This window comes from Lactuca saligna, chromosome 6 (genome assembly GCF_052625555.1).
Source record: "Lactuca saligna cultivar CGN05327 chromosome 6, ASM5262555v1, whole genome shotgun sequence".
Lineage (NCBI taxonomy): Eukaryota > Viridiplantae > Streptophyta > Magnoliopsida > Asterales > Asteraceae > Lactuca > Lactuca saligna.
The window spans coordinates 62314774-62342313 of NC_136422.1; the positions used below are offsets into that span (position 1 = coordinate 62314774).

General features: G+C 33.3%; 3 protein-coding genes across 3 annotated transcripts; all 3 read left to right on the forward strand.

Annotated features, from left to right (window-relative positions):
• Window positions 1-10211: 10211 nt before the first annotated feature.
• On the forward strand, window positions 10212-11413 carry LOC145001581 (uncharacterized). Its single transcript, XM_078960948.1, has one exon. The coding sequence runs from the start codon at window positions 10255-10257 to the stop codon at window positions 10975-10977; it is 723 nt and encodes a 240-aa protein (XP_078817074.1). The 5' UTR covers window positions 10212-10254; the 3' UTR covers window positions 10978-11413.
• A 728-nt stretch (window positions 11414-12141) lies between these two features.
• On the forward strand, window positions 12142-14617 carry LOC145002641 (uncharacterized). The gene is made up of 5 exons (XM_078961871.1): window positions 12142-12285; window positions 12556-12906; window positions 12954-13041; window positions 13301-13545; window positions 13670-14617. The coding sequence occupies exons 1-5, from the start codon at window positions 12142-12144 to the stop codon at window positions 14615-14617; spliced, it is 1776 nt and encodes a 591-aa protein (XP_078817997.1).
• A 12109-nt stretch (window positions 14618-26726) lies between these two features.
• LOC145002642 (uncharacterized) lies at window positions 26727-27427 on the forward strand. Its single transcript, XM_078961872.1, has one exon. The coding sequence runs from the start codon at window positions 26735-26737 to the stop codon at window positions 27425-27427; it is 693 nt and encodes a 230-aa protein (XP_078817998.1). The 5' UTR covers window positions 26727-26734.
• The last annotated feature ends 113 nt before the right edge of the window (window positions 27428-27540 follow it).

Sequence of the window (27540 nt, forward strand, 5' to 3'; positions counted from 1 at the left end):
GTCAGCGATCTCCTGAGGAGTTGCAGTGGTCTCATCAATCTCCTTAAGCTCCTTGTCAAGGACATATTCTTTGTCCTCGTAGCAGGTAATCATCCTGATGTTTCTAATCCATTCATTGAAGTTGGATCCATCAAAGGTGACTTTCCCACACATACTCATAAGAGTAAAGGAGCCATTAGGATTCGAGCCAGAAGCATTATTTGAAGACATCTGAAAGAGGAGAACAAGCTTAGTATAGATTTAAGAGAGTCCTTAATAAAACACCCAAATGTAATATTAAGGCTAGGATCCAATCACAATATGATATAACTTAGAAGAGGTATGCCGTAATCTAAGCTATACCATATTTGAAAGGTAGGTGAATGACGATTCACCAATTTCCACCACGAAAACCGAAACATTAGGTTTTATAATTGGTTCTTAGAAATTCCTAGATTCTTTGAGATTCAATGAACTTTTCAAAGGCATGTTTCAATCTCGAGAGTGCCCTCTAGGTTTTGTGACTGGGATACCGAGGATCACAAAACGAGGTGTGAAGTAACCATGAAAATCACTTGGTACCCTTAAAGTTTATCACTCAATCGATGTGCCGGTAAACCACACATGCTCCACCGATACTATAATAAACCTTAAGTCACCCTCTACCTACCTTGTTAAGTCCACGTTAGTGTGCCGGTTAACCACACACGCTCCACCAACGACTAAGACAAAGTGTAAAGTTTAATTTCATGGATTAGCACCTTATTCACATTTTCCTAAAGTAACTAAGATTGGGAATTTAATAAAACATTTAGTTACTTTATAATATTCATCATACTTTGAATGAGAGTTTATAAGTCCTTGTCTTACCCGTTCGGATAACGACCCTCCACCAGTCAAGCAAGCAGTGAGTGAGAGTAGACACTCATTAAGTCACCATTTTATAGGCAACAACCTTATACCCACCTTATAGACCGGCTTCGTGAATGAGGCGTACTAGCGGTAAGACGACTTTATTCTTATACATATATATATATATATATATATATATATATATATATATATATATATATATATAATTATTAAATCATAATATAAGGGTTGAATTTTAACTTTTAAAATTCTAGGGGTTGGAACTTAAAGTTTTAACTTAACTTTACTTGTTCCAAAACTTGAGGGAAAGTTTTGTAACTTTTAAAACTTTTCATTTCTTGTAACTTATGAGTTTAATAGAGTAATAAAATGAAGGCTCTTCATTTTTATAACTCTTGTGTTTGTTTTTATGGTTTTTAATTCAAGTGTGACTTTTGGTTTTCCATAACTTGAGGACAAGTTATGGACTCCATTAAAACACATTATGATCAAGAATTAAACTACCACATAGGTTACAACAAATTCCTATGATCATCTAAAACATCATAAGAACAAGAACATGAATATGAACACATTCATATATCAAAAAATTACACTTAAAACTTTGTAATTTTGATAACTAGTTGTTGTAAATGAATTATCAAAGGCATTACACCATCTAAAACAAGTTTTTCAAGTACCAAAAACGTTTAGGGTAATGTTTATAATTCATTTCCAGCAACTAAATCGAAATTCTGCAGTCAATCGACCCTACTCGCCGAGTGCATGAACTTCACTCGCCGAGTTGGTTGAAGATGCACATGAATTCGACGAGTCCCCCCTATAGACTCGACGAGTCCATTCGCAGACAGCAAGATTTCCGATTTCTTTCAACTTTTAAGCACAAATAAGAGCAAACAAGCCTAGGCTCTGATACCACTGATGGGTTTTGAGCATTCTAACACTTCCTAAGTGTACATGCAACCCTAATAACCTTGGATCTATGTTTGTCTAATTATCATGCTAAGTTGAATTCCAAGGTTATATTCCTATCTAGCATACATGGGGAACACTTTTTCCTTAAAGTATAGATAGAATAACTTACCTTGTTGTTGTTTGTGTTCCTTGAAACCTTGTGAGCCTAGCACCCCAAGTGTGATGCCTCAAATGCTTCACACAACACCAAATGCTCTTGGAAGAACTTATGAGAGAACACACACTTCTCAAAATCGGCCAAGCCCTCTTGTTTCTAAGTGTCAACCTTAGTGTAGCCGATTTTAGGTGGAGAACATGTTTCTTATATAGTGTTGACACATCTAGGGTTAAACCCTAATGTGTCATGACTCTTCATTTCCATGACCCATGGGTTTGTAACTCCCATGGAGCATCCTATGGGTGGAACCCAACTTGATAGTCCATGGAGCCTTTTAGCCCACTATACAAGATATGGATGATTTACATAATCAACCCATATATTTAATTAGTTATCTTTTGATCACATAATTAATTTTAAATTAATTCTTGATCAAACTAATCAAATAATATTATTAATATATTAGAACTTATAATATATTAATAATCTCCAAGTGTTATTTCTCTCATTTAGTCTATCCAATTGCATGGTGCCATGCAACCCAAATGGACCATGTCGGGTCGGGTCAAGTACATACCAGAAATAGTTATGGACTTAGACACCTTATCCAACAATTTCTTCCAGAATCGAGAAGTGAAGCGCACATCACGGTCCGAAACAATCGAGATCGGCACCCCATGCCGAGATACAACTTCCCTCACATAAATCTCCGCCAATTTCTCCGCCGAAGAACTCTAACTGATGGCAAGAAAGTGAGCGCTCTTTGTCAATCTATCCACAATCACCCAAATTGCATCGACTCCTCTGGCAGTCCTCGGCAATTTGGTGATGAAATCCATAGTGATCTGTTCCCACTTCCACTCGGGAACCTCCAATGGCTGCAACTTGCCATGCGGTCTCTGGTGCTCGGCCTTCACCCTTCGACTAGTCAAACACCTCTCGACAAACCACGCGACGTCCCTCTTCATACAAGGCCACCAATATTCTTTCCTCAGATCTAAGTACATCTTTGTAGCCCCAGGATGGATCGAAAATTTCGATCTATGAGCTTCCTCCATCAATGTAGTACGCGTACCGCCCACAAACGGTACCCAAATCCGACCTTGATAAGTTATAAGCTCTCGACTATCCGTCACAAACTCAGAAACCAAACCAACAACCCGTTCTCTCTTCTGCATCTCCGGATGCACAGCCTCGGCCTGTGCCCCACGAATGGCGTCCAGAACTGGAGCTATCACGGTCAATCTCAAACATACATTTCGCAGTGGAGTACTCTCCGCCCTGCGACTCAATGCGTCGGCTACCACATTAGCCTTGCCCGAGTGGTACAAGATCTCGCAATCATAATCCTTGACTACATCTAACCACCTCCTTTGCCGCATATTTAGGTTAGGCTGATCCATCAAGTACTTCAAGCTCCTATGGTCCGTGCCCATACAAGTAGTGCCGCCAAATCTTGAGAGCGAGCACCACTGCCCCCAACTCCAAATCATGTGTGGGGTACCTCGTCTCATGAGGCTTCAACTGCCTCGATGCATATGCTATCACATGTCCCTTCTGCATCAGCACCGCTCCCAGCCCTAAAATCGATGCATCACAGAATACCACAAAATCTTCCACCCCTTTCGGAAGAGCTAATACCAGAGCTTCACACAACCTTTGGCGAAGCGTCTCAAAGGAGGTCTGATGCTCGGGACCCCATAAAAATGTAACACCCTTCCGGGTCAATCTGGTGAGTGGCACTGCAATCTTGGAGAAATCCTTGATAAACCTCCGATAATACCCTGCCAACCCAAGGAAGCTCCTGATCTCAGAAGGTGACTTTGGCACCTCCCACCTCATCACCGCGTCAACCTTGGCCGGATCGACCAATATCCCTTTCTAATTAACGAGGTGCCCCAGAAACTGGACCTCCCACAACCAGAAATCGCACTTGGAAAACTTTGCATAAAGTTTCTCCGATCTCAAAACTCCAAGAACCTCCCTCAAATGCTCCTCATGTTGCTCTCTCGATATCGAATATACCAGAATATCATCGATAAACACAATCACCGACCGATCCAACATCGGTCTGTATACCCTGTTCATGAGGTCCATGAACACAGCCGGGGCATTGGTGAGCCTAAAAGGCATCACCACAAACTCATAATGCCCATAACGCGTCCTGAATGCTGTCTTCTGGACGTCCTCGTCCCGCACTCTCACCTGATGATAGCCCGACCTCAAATCGATCTTGGAGAACCAAGATGCTCTCTGCAACTGATCGAATAAATCGTCGATCCTCGACAACGGGTAACGGTTCTTGACTGTCAGCTTATTCAATTCTCGGTAATCAATACACATTCGATGCGAGCCGTCCTTCTTCTTCACAAACAGAATGGGTGCTCCCCACGGCGAGCTACTCGGCCGAATAAACCCCTTCCCCAGCAGTTCCTGAAGCTGCGAGGATAACTCTTGCATCTCTGGAGGTGCAAGGCGATAAGGTACCTTAGCGATAGGCGCGGCTCCCGGAACCAAATCGATACCGAACTCCAGTTGCCTCACGGGAGGCACACCTGGTAACTCTTCGGGAAACACATCTGGAAACTCACGCACCACCGAAACTTCATCCACTGAGCTCGGTCTCTCGGAGATCACTCGCGTATCCATCACATACGCCACGAAACCCTTACACCCTGCTGTAAACACTGCCTTGCCCTAGCGGCCGAACAAAAGGCCGATCCAGAACGTGTACCCTCGCCGTAAACCGAAAGAACTCCCCCACTAGGATCTCGTATGGTCACCAGCTGACGCTCGCAGTCGATAACCGCGCCGAATCGTCTCAACCAGTCCATGCCCACTATGACACAGACATCCCCCATCGCAATAGGAACCAGATCGATCGGAAACTCGACCCCAAAAATCTCTAACACACATCCCCGGAGGACCTCCGTGGCACAAATTACTCTGTCGGCGGCTATGGAAACCCGTAGAGGCCGACTCAATGCCTCACGACTAACACTGATATGCTGACTAAAGGCCAAAGATACAAAAGACCGACTCGCACCCGAGTCAAATAACACTAAAGCAGACACAGAGTTCACAAGGAAGGTACCTATGCATAGCATAATATAAGCATAATATCTCAACACCAAAAATAAATATATAAAAGGAAACGTACCAGCCACAACGTCGGGTGCAGCGCGGACCTCTTCCGCAGTCAGCTGAAAGGCTCTCCCTCGAGCTCTCGGTGCCTCGGCCTTCACGAGCCGACTTTCTATAGCTCTGATGGCGGCGGGAGCAGATCCCTGAGACGCTCCACGCAGCAGCAGACACTCCGCCTTCCGGTGTCCGGTCTGGTTGCAGTGAAAACACACTGCAAACCCCTTGGGGCGGTCCTTGGCCATATGCCCCTCCTTGCTACATTTGTAGCAAGACCCTGCTCGACAAACTCCATCGTGACCCTTGCTGCACTTCCCGCAAGTGCGGCCCTTCTGACTCCCGAGCTTGGGATCAGCGGGCTTGGCCCGCTTGGCTGCCGGCTGAAGCTGTGCCGGCCGCCGATCCCTCCCCAGAGACTCCGCCTCCTCCCTGGCCTGAGTCTCAAGCTCAATCTCCCTCTTCCAGGCATTTGCCTGAAGCTTAGCAAATGTCCGATACGAGGAGTTCGCAGCGAACTCCCGAATATCCCGTCTCAAAATGCTCAGGTAGCGGCTCATACGTGCCTGCTCAGTGGACACGTGCTCAGGGCAAAACATCTCCCTCTCATGAAACATCCTCGTGATCGCTGTAACTGACTCAGTACCCTGCTTGAGGGTCAAAAACTCCTGTGCCAGACGCTTCCTCTCCACCTGGGGAACGTACTCATCTCGGAACATGGTAGTGAACCTCTCCCAGGTCACTGCCGAAAGCTCAGTAGGCGTGAAGTGCGCCGTCACAAACTTCCACCAGTCCTTCGCTCCCAAGCGAAGCTGGTTCAGCGCGAACCGAACCTTCAAATGCTCAGGGGATGAGCAAGTGAAGAAGCACCCCTCCATATCAGATATCCACCTCATAGCTGCCACCGGATCCTGTGTACCATCAAACTCTGGTGGTTTGGTGTTGCTGAACTCCCGAAACAGTGACGCATCACCTCCCTGGGGTCTCACCGCAGCGATCGCTGCGGTAGCCGCTGCAACAGCAGCCTCAGAAAGAGCGGCATAACGCTCGTCAAATGTCTCAATCAGCGCGATCTTAATAGACCCGAACATCTCTGGTATCTCAGCTCTGATGACCGCAGCCACCTCCTCATGAATGATCTGTCGAATCTCCTCATCACTAGCTCCGGCATCCTCTGGCATATGACGTGTCCTCACCATGATCAACCTCTGAAATACAACATGCGATAAATTAGAATTCACTCGAACACTCTTACACCCGACAATTCACCCCTCCTTGATTCTTGGTATCCCAAGATTCTTATTTGGACTCTGTACTGCCCCGGTGCTTTCAGTAGTACGGGCCCAATACTACTGTCCACACCGTCTCAGTACACACCCCAAACCTTCCTCTTCGGATCCCAATTCCCAAGTACTCTATCATGCGTAAACCACTTTCTAACAGATCTCTCATAAACCCCTTGTGCTAACTACTCACTATCAGCATCTCATAGCAGCACACCCCTCCCTAGGCTAAGGCCACTCTAGTCCTATTAGCAATACCTAGCCTACTCTAGCATGCAAATACATCATATTAATATTAATATCACGTAATATAAAGGTATTTTGGGAATTCACCGTTCGGGCGCTGACTGATCGTACACACGTTTCTTCCTGGAATTTGTTTCTTTTTCAAGAAAGTCTTTTACTCTTAGAAAATTTTGGTTTTTATTTTGAAAATATCTTTCCAATTCCTCAGTTTGAGTTCAAATACTCCCGAAGGTGTACCCGAATCCCTCAAACCTAGGCTCTGATACCAATTTGTAACACCGTAAATTTCAAAACAAAATTTTCAATTTTTATAAAACATAATTCCATCAATATTCATCCAACAACCATATTAATTATCCAAAGTAGGCTAATACAAAATCCCAAGATCACAATGTAGAAACTCCGAGTGTGTGTGTGTACGGATCAAGCCGGCGCCTTCCCGCGATCGTCACTAGTACCTGAAACAATAACATCAAACACTGTAAGCGCAAGGCTTAGTGAGTTCCTGAAAATACCACATATAACACATATTAGCCACTCGAGGCTATACCTCTGTGGGTCCGTGCACCCAAACTCTGTGAACCCTCAGGTTCTAGCTCTGATAAACATGCACTACATAAATCACATAGAAATAATGCAGTACAACACATAACATGCATAGCATACAATACTCTATCACATAACTCAGGTTACCTACTCAAGGTAATATAGTATAGTGAGAAGACTCACCTCGCATATCTCGGTATCTCACGAATCCTGGAAATCCCTCGTGCTCGATCCTATGAGCTCTAATCCTCCTATAACATTATATGCTTCTAATTAACACTTTATATCTCTAAGGTTGACTATCTATAAGGAGTCAACAAAGGTCAACTCTGGTCAACGGTCAACGGTCAACTCTGACCGGACTCGGCGAGTACCAAGGCGACTCGGCGAGTCTAGACGTTTTTATCAACCCTCTGAAATCCTCTTACTACACGTCGAGTATCCCCCCCTTTACTCGACAAGTTTCACCTGAATGAATCGCGGGGCCACCCCAACTCAACTCGCCGAGTCTCAAGGACAACTCGGCGAGTCTATGTTTGACTCCGTCCACTCGTCATCCCTCTCCAACTCACCCTGACTCATTGAGTCTACCCATGACTCGATTGGACCACTCGCTGAGCAGTCCCAAGGCAATCTTCAAGCTACTCGCCGAGTCGGATGAACAGACTCGGCGAGTCCATGCCATGCAACCACTCCAACTCGCTTCTAAGGTCAGATCTGCTTCCAAAAACTATAGATCTGGCCTCCCTTGACTGATTCATCACGTAAAGCTCCTATCTTGGTGCTCATAACACACCATATAACTCAATAATGGCGTTTTTGACCCAAGGCATGAGGATTCCAATCCAAAGCCTCCATTGATCCCCAAAAGCTTTGGGTAAAGGGACACTCTGGACCTCTAAGGGTCCAGATCTATGGTTCCAACCTCATAAGGGACCAAAAGAATACCAAATCTTGCCATAAAAGGGTTCAACAAACCCTAAATCTAGATAAGCAACAACAACAAGAAGGTAACTCGGATTTATTACCACAAAAGTGATGCTCTGGACTCCAAACCCACAGAAGTTGCTCCTTCTTGCTTTCCCTTGGCTAGCTCTTCTCCTTTCCTTGCAAAAATGGCACCTCCAAGGTCAATAATGGCCTCCTACTTAGCTCCAATGCTCACACTCGATTAGGGTTTCACTCAAGGGGCTGGTGGGTACAAATGACGGCCATTAGGCCCTTTAAATAAGTCTCAAACCCGAGAAATTAGGGTTTCATTACTCAGCGCAGACTCGCCGAGTCTATATCCTGGACTCGCCGAGTCCAGGCGTGATCCTGCGTCCAAATCCGCATCCCTACTCGGCGAGTCTGAGCTCCAACTCGCCGAGTCCCCCTCACAAATCAACAAAATGCAATAAACAAGATACCTGATAAAATCCGGCTGTTACATTTTCATATGTTGTTGGTTCACTTGGTTGGTAGAGATGAAAATGAAAGAATAGAAAAAAAATGATATGACATCTAAATGAAACTGTAAGTTAAGAGAGACGAGAGGGATATAGTCTAAGGGTGAGCATTTGGATCGAACCGGATCGGACTGCACCAGATCGGCTCTTCGACCGGACTGGTTATAGAGAATATTGTGGACCGTGGACCAGACCAGATGAGTCGTGTTCGTGTCCGTGTCCGGGTTTGGGTCCAGGTCCGGGTTTTCCGGTTCTTGGACCCATTTGGATCTGTACAACTTTAATTGCATAGTGCACAAGTCGTTAAAATAAGTTTTTGGGTTTGATAGAACTCGTTAAAATGAATATGTTATTGAGTTTGATACGATACAATTTGTAAAAATGATTACGTTTTCGTTTCATACATAGCTAATCTACCTTGATGTAACAATATTATTACTTGCAAAATTAATTTTCCAAATAAAAGGAAGTAAGATATAAATCAAGTTCACCGAGATCCTTTTCATATGACTTATCTGTCAAATATACATAAAATTCAGAATTATAGTCTAAAATAATAGTTAAAAAGTTAAAATATTTCAGTTTTAATAGCTCAACTTTGAAAGATTGTAATTCACTGAATATAATACCAAAATCAACAAAATTATAGTCTAAATTCATCTACAAACTGTAAACTAAATTTTGGAAAAAAAAAACGCAGGTCAATCCGACTTAAAACGAATGAGTTATGGTTGTTTAAAATATTCACAGATTACAAAATTTTAAAAATCTTGCTGAAAAACTAAAAATTTTCAACTTTGATAGCTCAACTTTCAAACACTGTAGCTCATTAAATATAATATCAAAATCAATAAAACTATAGTCTAAATTAATCTACAAACTGTAAATTAAACGTTGGAAAAAATCACGTATCAATCCGACTTAAAATGAATAAGTTATGGTTGTTTAAAATTTTCACAGATTACAAAATTTTAAAAATATTGTTGAAAAACTGAAGATTTTCACCTTTGATAGCTCAACTTTGAAAGAGTGTAGCTCATTGAATATAATACCAAAATCAATAAAATTATAGTCTAAATTCATTTAAAAACTGTAAATTAAACATTGAAAAAAACCACGTGTCAATCCAACTTAAAATGAATGAGTTATTGTTTTTTTTTTAAATTTCACAGGTTACAATTTTTTTTTAAAAATCGGGTCCAACCGGTTTTGATGGATTTCTAAAACCGAGAACCGGCCCGATGGTCCAAAAAAACAGTCCGGTCCGGTCCGATCCACGGGTTCAAATGTTCACCCCTAACATAATCCATGCACCCAAATCGGTTAATTGCTAAATTTCAAAAAATCACGGAATTAAATATGGAAAAATGCTGCAAGAACACTTTTCTTTTTTCATATGTTTGGTACTATTATCACGTCATGTAAAGTTCGGCAAGTCATTTGAATTGAAAAGGTTCTTATTGAATAATATCCCTACATTTCACTGTCAAAAGTGAATAATGTATTCAGTCCACAATATTAATAATGGTAAAAAAAGACAACAAGTGAATGGCTTAAAATTTGATTAGGATCTTAGTTGTTGGTAAATTGACTTGTAACCAACTTAACACTTATATATATGATACATGTGTCGTATTTATTACATGAACCTCGAGTGCATAGATGATCCATGGCTCACTATTACTTTTTCCTTTGTATCCTCCTCACCTTCTCATTGTCTTTTTATGGAATATCCGCCGTGAACTACCAAGTAATTAACCTTGCTGAGAAAACGCCTGGCGGAATCCGTTTCACAAAAGAAATCGGAATTCCCTTCACAAAGACACTAATGGGTACCATTAACAACTACGTATGGAACACCATCTTGCAACAAAGCGATCCTGCTGACCGAAAGCCTGTGCCCACTATGACCATTTACATCATGGAGTACAAAGGAGCCGAAGCTATCGCTTGGGGTGATAATATTAATGTTAGTTCTGTTTATCTACAAGGGTATCAAGGGAACCTGAAATGGCAATTCACGTCCCTTTTGTACCATGAAATTACCCACGTTTTTCAATGGGATGGTGAGGGTAAAGCTCCTACAGGCTTGGTAGAAGGGGTGGCGGACTATACAAAATTAAAAGCGAATTATGCCCAAGTTGGTTATGCAAAAGCAGGAACTGGTAATAAGTGGGACCAGGGGTATGATTTCACAGCTCGTTTTCTTGATTATTGTGATGGGATTACCCCAGGGTTTGTGGGAAAGCTAAACAAAAAGATGAGGAAAACTTTTGACGTCAAGTTTTTTCAAGAGTTGACAGGAAAGCCCGTGGATACACTATGGAAGAACTACAAGGCTAAATATGGGAATATAAAACATGGTGATGAAATAACTGAATTTGTTAACTGAAAAGATATTAAAACTGGGTTCTTTACGAATAGTAATTCTAACAGGTCGCAAGATATCAAAAAAAAATGTTATGTTGGTTTTTTATTAAACAAGAAACGTAACTGTTCCTTGAAAGATCTATTTTTATGTGAATACTAGAAAAAATAACAAAAACCTTCACTCGCAACATGATGTCTCGAAATATAAATAATGTATAGATCGTTGAATGATGAATAATGATGTAATATATCTTTAGTTAGGAGATAACTAGTTGATGCTTATCAGAAATGCAAATCTAGCTAGTGTTCTTCTATCAAAACTTTATTTTTAGCCAGGAAAATTAACTCAACCAATCCCGAGCAAATTGTAACATTATAGGCTGGCAATATAAAGCTTGAAGGTTGGGGAAATCCTACGCTTCATGGGTCTAATTAATCTTCAACGCTTATACAAAATTTATATAGAGAAATTAGTTTAAGATTTAGATGGTATAACCTTACATTACTTGCAAGAAATTACAGCTTCATGACAAGGAACTAACTCCCTAAACAAAACACAAGCTAAAGTTTTTGGAACCGAAGTTTGTTTCTAACATAAAACCTTTTCTTACATAAAACACTGAAAATAAAATTGGTTAAATGTCTCTCTTCTATATCCTTTAGCTACTATTATTTAAACTCTAACATAATATGTTTGTTTTTACGCAAAAAATATTTGTAACAAGTAACGTATTTACATTGAGTAGTGATGATGACGTAACTATATATATATATCTCTTTAACCAATATTGTTAGTTTCAACAGTTTTAACTGTTAGGGTAGAATCATCTTTTTTTACTGAAGCAAGGGTATATTTGTAATTTTGATCAATTGGTTGTTATGAAAGTAGTTAGTGAGATGATTACTATTTATGTAATAAGTATTGTAATGATTCGGATGTATGAATGAATTCAAAAATGATAAAGATATTAATTTCTTGATTCTCTTTCAATCTACGTGGTATCAGTCTGATCCTTTTTTCTTCCACTGATTTCATTGCTCTTCATCCAAATTGTTTCAATTCCTTTTGTTTCAATGTCTTCATCATCATCGATTCCTTCTCAATCATTGAATATTGACATCACAAGTCCTTATTACCTCGGATCTTCTGATAATCCGAGTCAAATTCTTGTTACTACTGTCTTTAATGGCGTCGGTTTTTTCGGCCTGGAAGAAATCAATGATCATCTCTCTTTCAGCTAAGAAAAAATTGCCATTTTTCGATGGCACGAATACTGCACCACCTGTCAATTCTTCGACTTATTCTGGATGTCTTCGTGTCAATTCAATGGTAATTAGCTGGATTCTCAATTCATTACACAAGAACATCACTGAAAGCATTCTTCTCTTACCAACTGCACACGAGATTTGGCAAGAATTAAAACAGAGGTATGATCAGTCTAATAATGCATTGATCTATCAAATTCAACAACTCTATTATGTTGCTTAAAATTTGGATGACTTTTCCACTTATTTCACAAAATTGACTAAGATCTGGGATGAATTACGTGTTGTTTAAGACATTCTTTCTTGTACTTGTGGTTCTGCTGCTAAAATACAGAAAATCCTTGAAGATCAACGCTTAATTCAGCTTCCCATGGGACTTAATGAATCATACAAGATCATTCGAGGACAAATTCAGATGATGCAGCCTTTGCCATCTCTTTCTACTGCATATTCCTTGATCATTCAAGAAGAACGTGAACGCACTATTACTGCTTCATCTTTTGTCAATACTGAGGCTATTGCTATGCATGTGTCTTCAGATTTATCTCCAAATTCAGTCAAGAAAACTCTAACATGCACTCATTGTAAAAAGACTGGTCATAGCAAGAGTCAATGTTACCGATTAGTTGGTTTTCCTTCCAACTTCAAGTTTACTAAAGCAAAGAAAGAAGAATCCAAGTCCAATGTTCATAATACTACTTTTTTCCATTTACTTCAAAGCAATATCAACAGTTACTTCAATTGCTCAACAACAATACTTCTCAACCTTCAACAGGCCATGTCAACGACTTTATTACTGATAATGCCATGAATCCAGAGGGTAATTGTTTTTCATTCAAATCCTTTGCTGCAAATGTTTACAAATCATCATTTCTTCTTCACAAACATCATTCATGGATTGTTGATACTGGAGCAACTGATCATATGTGCTCTAATAAATCTTTTTTTTGTTTCTATGACACCAATTACTCAGAATCACACGATTGGTTTGTCTAATGGTCAACACACATCTGTTTCTTATATTGGAGATGTTAAATTACATGATTCTATTATGTTACATTGAGTGTTATATATTCTAGAATTCAAGTATAACCTTGTTTCTATTTCAAAATTGACATCTCAACTCAATACCTTTGCTATTTTTACTGATGAAGCCTGCCTTTTGCAGGACCCTTCATTGAAGAATATCTTCTCTCTTGGAGTTCTTGCAGAAAGAATCAATGATTTGTATATCTTTGATCATAATCATCTTCAGCATCATCTTTCCCACAGTTTTTCTGTTTTTTCATCTTTTTCTAGTTCTAAATCTTTTGTTTCCAATTCTGTAATGAATTCATCTTCTCAATTGTGGCATAATCGTTTAGGTCACATTTCATATCATAAAACGAAAATGATGTTAATAACCTCCGATCATTCTTCTATTCAAAGTTGTATGATTTGTTCTAAAGCTAACTCACAAAATTTATGCCTTTCCTTTGATTAAAGCATTTATTTCACTCATTCAAACTCAATTTCAAGTTGCCATCAAAACCATTCGAACAGACAATGCTTTTGAACTTGGATCTAGTACCGAAGGTGTTGCTTATTTTCAGTCCAAGAGCATAATTCATCAGAAATCAACACCCTACACCCCACAACAAAATGGAATAGTGGAAAGGAAACATAAACACATTTTGGAGACTACTAGAGCATTATATTTTCAATCTGGACTTGGGATTGCTTATTGGGGTGAATGTGTAAAGACTGCAGTCCATCTGATTAAAAGAATCCCTTCAAAAGTTCTTCATAACAAGTCTCCTTTTGAAGTCCATCATAATAAGCCACCAAATTTACAACGTTTAAAAGCATTTGGGTGTTTGTGTCATGTTTCCACTAGTTTACAAGTTAGGGATAAATTCATGCCCAGGTCAACTTCTTGCATTTTCATGGGATACCCTTATGGTCAAAAGGTATACAAAGTAATGGATTTAACCACAAAACATATTACCATTTCCAGAAATGTTAAATTTTTTGAAAACATCTTTCCATTACATTCTTCATTCATTCCTTTATTCTCTTCCCCACCTTCATATTTACCAATATCTTCTGTTGATTCACAATTTTCAGAAACTTCTTCTACATCTGTTCATATATCTTCTGATTCTCAATCATCAACTTTTCCACGAAGAAGCACACGAACTAGACAACCATCCACAAGATTACATGATTACATTTGTAATCATGTTAACTCTCAAGATCAATCAGATGTTTGTACCCATACTATCACTAATCTTTGCATTTCCTCTTCATCATTTCATAATTCTTCTGAGATTCCAACTACTTCATTCGCTTTTCATGTGGCCTCTACTTTAAAAGAACCAGCATTTTATCATGAAGCAAAAGGAATTCCAGAATAGGAAGAAGCAATGACTAATGAACTCAATGCTTTAGATTCCAATAACACTTGGGAACTTGTCAAACTTCCTAAGGGTAAAAAACCAATAGCTTGTCGATGGGTCTACAAGATTAAATACAAAACAGATGGTACAATTGAAAGACATTAAGCCCGTTTAGTAGACATAGGATTTACATAATAAGAGGGAGTAAATTTTCATGAAACCTTTTCTCCTGTTGTGAAATTCAACACAATTCGTTGTCTTGTATCTCTAGCTGTCAAACGAAAGTAGAACATCCACCAATTTGATGTTAATAATGCCTTCTTGCATGGTGATCTCCATGAAGAAGTGTATATGAAACTTCCACCAGGACATCAAGCTGCTGCTTCTTCATCAATTGTTTGTAAGCTCAAAAAGTCCCTCTATGGATTAAAGCAGGCTTCACGATAGTGGTATGACAAGCTTTCACATACACTTCTCAACAAAGGGTATCATAAGTCTGCAAATGATTACTCTTTATTTCTAAAATTTACAAATCAAAAGATAGTGGTAATTGCAGTCTATGTTGATGATATTCTCTTTACAGGGAATGATGAGGATGAAATTACAGATATCAAGTCTTCTCTTCATACTTAGTTTCAAATCAAGGATTTGGGACAAATTTATTATTTTTTGGGACTTGAATTCAACAAAATATCAAATGGCATGATAGTTCATCAACAAAAATACATAAACGAACTTCTTCAATCATCTTCTTTATCTGATTGTGCTTCTGTTTCAATGCCTTTACCATCTAAATTATCACCCTCATCTAATATGGATATTCCCTTAGAAGATTCCACAATTTACCGGCAATTAATTGGAAAATTGAATTTTTTTTGGTTCATACCAGACCCGATATTGCTTTTTTAGTTCAATATCTAAGTCAATTCAACCAGAAACCATCTCAATTTCATTATGATACTGCTTTACATGTCTTTCGATATCTCAAAGGCACACTCAAGAAAGGCTTGTTCTTCATTATGTTTGGTGACAGTCCAATATCATGGAAATCAAAGAAGCAGGTCACAGTTTCTCTTTCTTCAGCTGAAGCTGAATATCGCTCAATGTGTCCCGTATGTGCAGAACTTGCTTGGTTAAGTCGTTTACTTATTGAACTTCAAGTTGAAGGTGTTACTCCTATACCTTTGAAATGTGATAATTAAGCTGCTATTTACATTGCTACTAATCCAGTATTTCATGAGCGAACTAAACACATTGAACTGCGTTGTCACTATGTTCATGAAAAATTACAAGCTAGACTTATATCTTTACATCATGTGCCTACAAATGATCAATTAGCTGATGTTTTGACAAAAAATTTGTCTGGTATTCGTCATCAAGATGTTATTTCCAAGCTTGGTCTACTTCCATATCCTCTAGTTGAGAGGGGGGGGGGGGGGTGTTAGTTTCAATAGTTTTAGCTGTAAGGGTAGAATCATCTTTTTTTTTACTGAAGCAAGGGCATATTTGTAATTTTGATCATTTGGTTGTTATGAAAGTACTTAGTGAGATAATTACTATTTATGTAATAAGTATTGTAACAATTTAGACGTATGAATGAATTTAGAAATGAGAAAGATGTTAATTTCTTGATTCTCTTTCAATCTAACAAATATACCTTATGAAAACCAATTAAACGGTTATTTTTCTATAAATATTTTCTTCAAGTTAAAAAACTATCATTTTAAATCTCAGCCATGCATATTTTATTTCTTCTTGCATCATAAAGTTTGGATTGGTTATTTGGGTGATGTTTTTATTATATTTAATGTTCTCATTGCGTGGTTATTTGGTTAATTTTCTTATTTTATTTAAAGATTTTATTGTGTGATATTTTAGAATTCAAATTTTACGAGAACCAAATATCGAGCCGTTGGATTAAATTGGTTGGAACATGGGCATGATGGTCATTGTTAACAGGCTCGGTCCACAGGTAATTTCTCATATTTTTAATCAAAAGTACGTCGTTTTGAATGGTTCTATACACAAGCTTATATACAAAACAACCACATATCCATATATATATATATATATATATATATATATATATATATATATATATATATATATATATATATATAGAGAGAGAGAGAGAGAGAGATCATTTGAAAAATCATAGTTTCCCGTGAACCTGAGAACGAAAGGTGGAATGGTAGATTAAAATTTTGAATGACTTGGATTGATCATGACATAATTGTAATTCTCACTTGTTTTAATGGCATCAAATACATGTTTTAAGCAATTATAGGGGCATATTAGGAATTAAAAATATCATTTCCTAATAATTAATATCTAATTTTTAGTTTATATACCAAACACACACTATTTCTCTCTCTATTCCTCATCAGATCTCTCTTTCCCTCTCTCTAACTCTCACGTCCTTCTGCATCTTTATCATCAGTTCGTTGGAGTTCATCGCCATCGTTGACCTCACCTCGGCATCCTCTGTTGACTCAAGATCTGAACGGATTTTCTCTATTCGAACAATCGCCTTTTTACTCTTTAGGTCTACTACCTCTGCCTCTACTCTTCCCACCATTGGAAACAATGTCTCACCACTTTCCTCCTCCTTCCATCAACCACTTCTACCTCTTCCGATAATGAACAACGATTTACTGATCCATTGTCCTCATCTGTTATTTAATCGATAACGAATCCACGAGCCAAGAGATTGACGTCGTTCATTTTCATCTTCGATTGCAACAGTTGTCGTCAAATCACATTTGTAGATCACTTCGATCTGGCGAGGGTGTCTATCTACCTAACCTCCGAGATTAGATTTTTATGAGCTTGAGTCTCACTCTAAATTTGGTATATGCTGATGAAAATTTAGCTATCATCTGTTTCTATTGTTCATTCCTTACGTTTGTTTGACCTTTTTGAGTTGTTTTTGCCTAATCATTAACTTTAACCTGTTTAGTCAATATGTTTTTAAAAAGAGTTAAATCCTTGTGTTGATTGTAGGTATAAAAATAAACACTTGTGTTATTGAAAAATATAGATATTTGTTTGCATTCAACATGTTCGATTAAATGCCTCAATAAGAAATATCACATGTTAACTTCACTTTGACTTCAATAATGATGAACCAATTCCAACTTAGGATTCTGTCCAAGTCAACATCAAAAATGTCAATGAACTCGTTGCCAATAAAGTCATTACACAGGTACTAACTATATCATTCTACCTAAAGTGGCTGAAATTTGAGTTATTGTTTTTTTATAGTATTGTATGACTGGATAAATCTTCATGATATTCATAAAATATGTTAAAGGTTAGTGTCTTGATACATTAATCCTAGTTTTTTTATTTAACTTATTAATACATTGTGTCCAGATTAAGATTAAGTAACAAAAAGAAAGTCATAATAGCTATCTGGATTTATTGAGTTAAAAAGAAAAGGATCCTAAATCATTGAAACTTAGTAAAAAAGAGATACCCTGTAAATGTTTGAAATGGTTGTGGTTGCAGCATATTAAAATGTTGATCATGGATATTTAGCAAGTTCTTATCATTCTTGAACAATATCTGGATTTATGCTCTTAACATCATCTGGAACAACAGTAAGATCTTTTGCAATCTTTTTTTTTTCTTTTTTTTTTTCAATATGGAATTGGAATAAAAAATACATACTTTTCCAGTTTAGGGTAGTTGTAATTGGTCTTGGTGCTCTTTTTATACATATTTTTCTAAGTTAATGTTGTATTGGAAAGTAAAAAGTTGAATCTTTGGTTACATAATAATTAGAAAACATTATGTTGGTAAAGAACTATAACATTTTTGTGTTGTTTTGTTATAGAAAAATATTTCATGATCCATTAATATATATATATATATATATATATATATATATATATATATATATATATATATATATATATATATATATATTTTATTACAGAAGTACATTTCTGAAAGAGATTATGAACAATTTGGTATTTTATTATTTTCGTGCAATTTGAAAGTATATAAAAATCATATATTTCATCCATGTAACATAATTTGAGATTTTTTTGGAAGTTTTGAGTGAAAATTGACATGAGACATTGGTGGATCTATTAATCGTGAGATAGCTTAATTCTTATTGATTTGATTGGCTGATGCAAGATGATTTTTGTTTATCCTTATTTTATCTTGTTTTCTAATAGGACCCTTTGGAGATTATTAAAGAATTGGCTGAGTAATTTTTTCGGGCCGTGAATTCCGGCGGAAAATGTTGGCTTTATTGGAGGTTTTGACTTGCACCATTCCTAACGAAACACCCTCAGGTAAAATCTCATAATTTAAATAAATAACTTTCAATTAAATTGCTTGAAACTTTATGTTCCATGAAATGTACAATTGCTATTGCTTTGTGTATAAGTTCTCATTGCATGACTCCTCAGAATTAGTTGATGTCAGCTCTAGAAAAGGTGTTATAATATTATCATGACAATTTGATGAAGATAGATATGAATTATATATAGTTCACATGTAAATCGCATATAGTTCACATGTAAATCACATATTAATCACATGTGATTCACATGTAAATCAAATATGAATCACATGTAATTCACATATAAATCACAAGTGAATCGCATATGAATTACATGTGATTCATATGTAAATCATATGTAATGCATATATAAATCACATGTAATTCACATGTAAATCAAAAGTGAATCAGATATGAATCACATGTAAATCCCAAGTGAATCACATATGAATCACATGTGATTCACATATAAATCACATGTGATTCACATGTAATTCACATATGAATCACATGTAATTCACATGTAAATCACAAGTGAATCACATATGAATTACATGTGATTCGCATGTAAATCACATATAATTTACATATGAATCACATGTAAATCACAAGTGAATCACATATGAATTACTGTGATTCACATGTAATTCATATATGAATCACATGTAATTCACATATGAATTAAATGTGATTCTCATGTAATTCACATATTAATCACATGTAATTCACATGAAAATCACATATCAATTACATGTGATTCACATGTAAATCACAAGTAAATAACATATGAATTACATGTTATTCACATGCATTTTGTGTGTATGTTCTTCGTTAATTAATTTTTTTTTCAAATTTTATTGTCAATTTCACATTTGAATCTTAAAATATACAATTACATATGAATATCACATTATATAATAATTATGTGAATCTTACATGAGATAATCATATGTGACTCTTACATGATATATATACATGTGCATTTTTGTGAGTGTTTTTGCATTAATCAACTTTTTTTTTTAAATTTTATTGTAGATTTTGAAGAATTTGTGGAAAATATTGAAGAAGTGAAAAGTGATACATTGAAGAAAATATAGAAATTTTAATATGAAGAATTGACAACATTATAAATCTTTGTAGCATTTCTTATTTATTTTATTTTATTTTGTATCAAATAAAATTATTGTATTATTATGTTTATAGATTTATTAATAAAAACTAGATTTTTATGATTTAGTTACGAATATTATAATATAAGAGATATGCATATATGCATTTGAAAAAAATATGAATATGCGCACTTAAAAATTTGATTTATTTTTTTGTTAAAAAAATTGGATTATTTTTTTTAAATATTCTAGTTTTTTTTTTTCTTTTTTTTTTTTAACTTTGATTTTTAAATGTTTACTTTTCAACAAAATGCAGTTTTTTTTGAAAAAATTTACCGTGTTTTTTTTTTTTTTAATTTTAAATGCAGTTTTTTTAGAAAAAATTGAACTTTGTTTTTTTTTTTAATACAATTATTTTTGGAAAAAAATAAACTTTTTGAAAAAAAATTGCAACTTACTTTTTTTTTTTTAAATTTCATTTTTTCTTTTTAAATTCATGTTTTCATATTACAATAAAAAATCTATATATATTAAAAATCAAATCCAAAATTATTTTAAAAAAAATTGAAATTTGATTTATTATGTTAATTTTTAGAAAATTTTATTAACACTTCTAATAACAAAAAAATTAAACATTAAATGAGATCGGTAAAATGACGATCATGTCTTTAATGAGTTAATTTTTATTTAACGCTCCACCCCCTCTCTCTCTCTCTCTCTCTCTCTCTCTCTCTCTCTTTCTCCCCCCCCCCCCCTCTCTCTCTCTCTCTCTCTCTATATATATATATATATATATATATATATATATATATATATATATATATATATATATATATATATATATATCAATGTTGTAAAAATCATTCGACGTTAGTTAGTCGGTAGACTGGGGTTAAAGAATTAATCGGCTAGACGGAGATTAATCGGGGACCATTAATTGCTAATTCGGTCGACTAGCACCTAAGGATTAATTGGAGATTAATCGAGATATTTACAACACTGATATATATATATATATATATATATATATATATATATATATATATATATATATATATATATATATATATATATATATATATATATATATATATATATATATATAAAGGGAAAAGTAAATATATCTTTAACGGTATAAAAGCTTAGGTACCCAAACTCACCATATTACGTCGTTGTATAATATATATATATACACACACACACACACATTGTAATTTTCAAATGTTCTTCTACTTCAACTTCTAACTTAATTTAATTCCAACATTTTAATAAATTTTTATTTATCTTCCTATTATATAATTTTCATTTTCAAATATAATATATGATAAGGTATAGCGTAATAGGTGTTTGACATAAAGATGTGATGTAAAAAGAAGATTATAGTGAAATTTCAAAAATCTTGAAAGTAAATCAAGTTAGGGGTTGAAGTTTAAGAACATTATAATGAATATATAAAAAAAAGCGACATACTATGGTGGGTTAGAGTAGCTAAGCTTATATACCCTTAAGGGTATATTCACTTTTCACACACACACACACACACACACACACACACACACACACACATATATATATATATATATATATATATATATATATATAAGGCTAGGTTATAATATTGATTAACAACTATTATGTGTATATGTGGACAATACTATTCTATAAGAATTACTAAGAGAATACCTTGTTCAATAATGTGAATACGTTAAAATTCACACAATTGTTGTCGCTTTTTTTTATGAGAATAACTAAACAACCTATTCTCTTAGAATTCTGTGAGAATTACTAAGAGAATATATATGGTGATGTTTAATAGATAACCATAATTAGCCAACGAACAAATCTTTTTTTCAATTTTTAGAACTTATTTTTTATCAAAAATAAAAATATCTAAAAATATAGAAATTCATAACTTTTTATCCTTTTTCCAATTATATCAAATTCAATAAATTTTTTACGTCAAATTCACAATGTGAATCTTTGAAAATTCACAATGTGAATCTAAATTCACACGGTGAATCAGAAAAATATATTCAACAATCACAACGTTAAGTTATGAATTTAGATATTTTTAGTTTTTTTTTTTTCGATAAAGAATAAGCACTAAAATTGAAAAAAAAAATTTGGTTCCTTGGAGAACTAATAATTATGGTTCTCGATTGAACTTTTGCATATATATATATATATATATATATATATATATATATATATATATATATATATATATATATATATATATATATATATATATATATATATATATATATATATAGGGTTAGGTTTATTTTAGACTACCTATATTTTGTGAGACCGTGAGACATATTTTTTTATTTTATTTTTTTTAGTTAATTGAACTTTCGAAAATAATATTTTAAAAAAAAAAAGAATATGTGGATTTTTCCATTTATTTTTCATTTTAAAATTATTTTTTAGAATATGTAAAGTGTAATATTCTATTAGAATATTTCACGTATTTAAAAAACAAAAAACGGTTTTTTTATTTTATTTTTTTTAGTTAATTCAAGTTCCGAAAATAATATTTAGAAAAAGATTTTTTTAGATTTTTCCATTTATTTTGCATTTTAAAATTATTTTTTAGAATATGTACAGTGTAATATTCTATTAAAATATTTCACGTATTAAAAAAAAAACATGATTTTTTTTTTAATTTTTTTTTTTTTTTTTTTTAATTTTTTTTAGTTAGTTGAAGTTCCGAGAATTATATTTAAAAAAGAATTTTTGGATTTTTCCATTTATTTTGCATTTTAAAATTATTTTTAGTTTTAGTCTCAAGGTCTCACAAAATTAAAATGGTGTCAAATGAACCTGAATATATATATATATATATATATATATATATATATATATATATATATATATATATATATATATATATATATATATATATATATATATATATATAAAAGCCTAAATGTTTAACGCGTAATTGAAAAAACCTATAATATTTTTTTTATTAGTGCTGTGGGCACAACTTTCTCGCAGAATTATCAGTCTAGTCCACTTAATAAGTTTCATGGTTAAGTTGGTTAACTTTTTTGCAAGATCCGTCCTAAAAAGTTCGACTTTAGTCCCTAAGGTTTAAAAAAAAATTATACCACATTGTTTTTTACTTTATTTTTCGTTTTTTGTATACTTTATTTATTTTCATTTTTTTTTATAAATATATGTACATTTTTTATTCCCTTATATATATATATATATATATATATATATATATATATATATATATATATATATATATATATATGTATATATATATATATTTTCTTATTTTCTTTTTTTAACTTTATTTTTCAACAATTTTTTAAAACGTTTTTACCTTTTGGAGTTTTTTTCTTATTTCTTTTCGTATCATATTTTATTTTTTTCATCGTTCTGTTTTTTTTTTCTTATTTGTTTCCAATTATTTGTTTTTTTTTGTTTTTTGTATTTTTATATTTTTATTGACATTTTTCAAAAAATATAAAATGAATTAACATATTAGAGTACATTACAATTTTAATAATTTATAGTTTTTGTCATTGTTTTTTATTTTTATTCAATTAAATAAAGTAGTTATGTTTATATTTGTAATTTCTGTCCAACTTTTTTTTTTTTTTTCCTTTAGTGTTATTATATTTATGTTACGAAAAACGAAAATTAAAAAAAAAGTTTGTTTACTAAGATTAGTGTTTCAATGTGCTATATAACTTGCAAATTAAATCATATTTCTATATCTGATATCAATAGATTAAATTGAAGATAATATTTTTTAATTTGATAATAGACTAAAAAATAATAATAATAATAATAGTCGATCTTTATAAAAAAAAACTTTTTATAGTAATTTATATTGAATTCAAGTGCGTTTACTTGAATCAAATTAAATAAAAACATTAGAAAAACCATAAATAACTAAAACTGGAAAAAAAAAAATAGAAAACAAAAATTGTAATATGAAAAAACCTTAAAAAAAATATTAGAAAAACCATAAATAACAAAAAATAGAAAAAAAATATAAAAAAATAAAAAGGTGAAAAAAATAAAATATAATACGAAAAAAATATGAAAAAACCTAAAAAAAAACCTCTAATATACTCTAAAAAATAGAAAACAAAAGGTAAAATGGTTTAAAAAAATTGTTGAAAAATAAAGGTAAAAAATGAAAATAAATAAAGTATATATATAAAAAGAAAATAAAAAACGTACATATATTTATAAAAAAACCGAAAATAAATAAAGTATACAAAAAAATAAAAATAAAGTTAAAAAACCATGTGTTATAATTTTTTTCAAACCTCATGGACTAAATTTGAACCTTTTAAGACTAATTTTGGAAAAAAGTTAACCAACTTAACCATGAAACTCGTTAAGTGGCTAGAGTGATAATTCTGCGAGAAAGTTGTGGCCACAACAATAATAAAAAATATATCAGGGATTTTTCCAATTACACGTTAAAAATTTAAGACTTTTATATATATATATATATATATATATATATATATATATATATATATATATATATATATATATATATATATATATATATATATATATATTCAGGTTCATTTGAGATCATTCTAATTTTGTAAGACCGTGAGACCAAATCTAAAAATATTTTTAAAATGCAAAATAATGGAAAAATCAAAAAATTCTTTTTTTAAATATTATTTTCGGAACTTGAATTAACTAAAAAAAATAAAAAATATAAAAAAAAAATCCCGTTTTTTTTTTTTTTTGAAAAATACGTGAAATATTCTAAATAGAATATTATACTGACATATTCTACAAAATAATTTTAAAATGCAAAATAAATGGAAAAATCTAAAAATTCTTTTTTTAAATATTATTTTCGGAACTTGAATTAACTAAAAAAAATCCTATTTTTTTGAAAAATACGTGAAATATTCTAAATAGAATATTACACTGTACATATTGTAAAAATAATTTTAAAATGCAAAATAAATGGAAAAATCAAAAAATTCTTTTTTTAGATATTATTTTTGGAACTTGAATGAACTAAAAAAAATAAAAAAAATAAAAAAATGCGTCTCACGGTCCCACAAAATTAGGACGTCTCACATGAACCTAACCCTATATATATATATATATATATATATATATATATATATATATATATATATATATATATATATATATACGGAAGGGTTATATGGAAAATAGGGTAACAACTCGTTAACTAATGAAAACATGAATTACGTAAATGGTCCATATGGTTTGGTATAATCTGTCTTGATATCCCTAACTTCTATTTTAGAAAATATGGTTGTTTCAATTGTAATTATGGTTTTAAACCCACGATCAAAGAAATTACTGTTACCTTTAACGATTAAAAACTAACATCAAGAATTTTTAGTTTCCAACTTCCGTTCGGATGAAAGTAACATGTGTTAATTTAAAGAAGTAATGGAAGTTAATATACACTTTCCTTTTAAACCGATGGATTTCCATTGACATATTTAAGAATAAATACAAATCTTATGAATTTGTAATTTATGACTTCTGTTTTAATTCAAAGTGCTTAATTAATAATATCAAGCATTAATGGAAGGAAATTATATTTTCATTCATCCCAAAAAGCCTAGTAAGTTAAAAGATGTTTAATTCAATAAATTAGACATTTATTTGAATAAGTAACGGTTATTTGAATATGTAACAACTTTGTTCATCATAAAAAAAAAAGTTAACCGTCAATCACGTCCTACTAAGAATGAATTTTGCAAATTTTAGAATACTCAAGATCTAAAACTGTTTGATAGTTATAATTTATCCATAATTTAAAATATAATAATTTTAGGATAAACACACAAATTATCCTAATTTAGAGGGACCATTCGTGTAATTCACCCATTAGAGAATAAAGTAACACGTGTCAATTATTCATTGGTTCCTAACTTGATGCCCTAGTTTTTATTTTCCATAGAATCTAATCCTATATATATATATATATATATATATATATATATATATATATATATATATATATATATATATATATATATATATATATATATATATGGGTAAAGTGAATATACCTAACAACCTTATATAAGCTTAGGTACCTAACTACATCATACTACGTAATTTTGTATCATATTTGCATTGTAATCACTCAATGTTCCTAAAATTCAACCTCATAACTTGATTGTTTCCAAAATCTTTGGACTTTCACCAATATCTTTTTTCAAATGACGTTTTTCTATCGGAGACCCCCTGGTGGACTTCATATACTACTGTTACAAATCAAATGGTGTAGGAGGAATATAATGGTGAATGTCTGAAAATTTTGAAAGTAAATTAAGTTAAAGGTTGAAGTTTAAGAACCTTAGACGATTGCAATGGAAATATAATGCAAAACAATATAGTATAATGTGGTTAGGTACCTAAGCTTATATAAGATTGTTAGGTATATTCACTTTTCCATATATATATATATATATATATATATATATATATATATATATATATATATATATATATATATATATATATATATATATATATATATTATTTACCATATATTGTCCATATATAAAAACATAATATAATTTCAGATTCAGTAAATCGACCAAAATATTTAGAAAATATTTGAGATGCAATTAATTTTCATAATGACAAAATTGAAAAATATCAATTACACATGATACCTATATTTAGATGATGGCTGCATGTGTCTTTTTTCTTACCCGAACCTCAAATAGATTATTCATGGCTCTCTATTACTTTTTCCTTTATACCCTCTTCTCCTTGTCATTGTCTTTTTGTGGAACATCCGCCGTGAACTACCAAGCAATTAACGATGCTTCAAATACTCCCGGCGGCATCCGTTTCACTAATAAAATCGGAATTCCATACACAAAGCAAATAATGAGAACCATCAACAACTTCGTATGGACCACCATCTTGCAACAAAGCGATCCTGCTGACCAAAAGCATGTGTCCACTATGATCGTTTACATCCAACAGTACAAAGGAGCCGAAGCTATCGCTTGGGGTGATAATATTAATGTTAGTTCTGTTTATCTAGAAGGGTATCAAGGGGACGTGAAATGGGAATTCACGTCTCTTTTGCACCATGAAATTACCCACGTTTTTCAATGGGATGGTGAGGGTCAAGCTCCAGTAGGCTTGGTAGAAGGGGTGGCGGACTATACGAAATTAAAAGCGAATTATGCCCAAGTTGGTTTTGCAGAACCGGGATCTGGGGATAGATGGGACCAGGGATATGATTTCACAGCCCGTTTTCTCGAATATTGTGATGGGATTGTCCCAGGGTTCGTCGCAAAGCTTAACAAGATGATGAGGTTTTCTTTTGACGTCAAGTATTTTGAAGACTTGACAGGAAAGCCCGTGGATCAACTATGGCAGGAATACAAGGCTCAATATGGGCATGTAGTATGAAATAATTGAATTTGTTAATTGGAAAATATAATAAAACTGGCTTCTGCGTTCTTTACGAATGGTAATTATAACAGCCCTCAAGATCTCAAAATAATGTTATGATATCTTTTTAT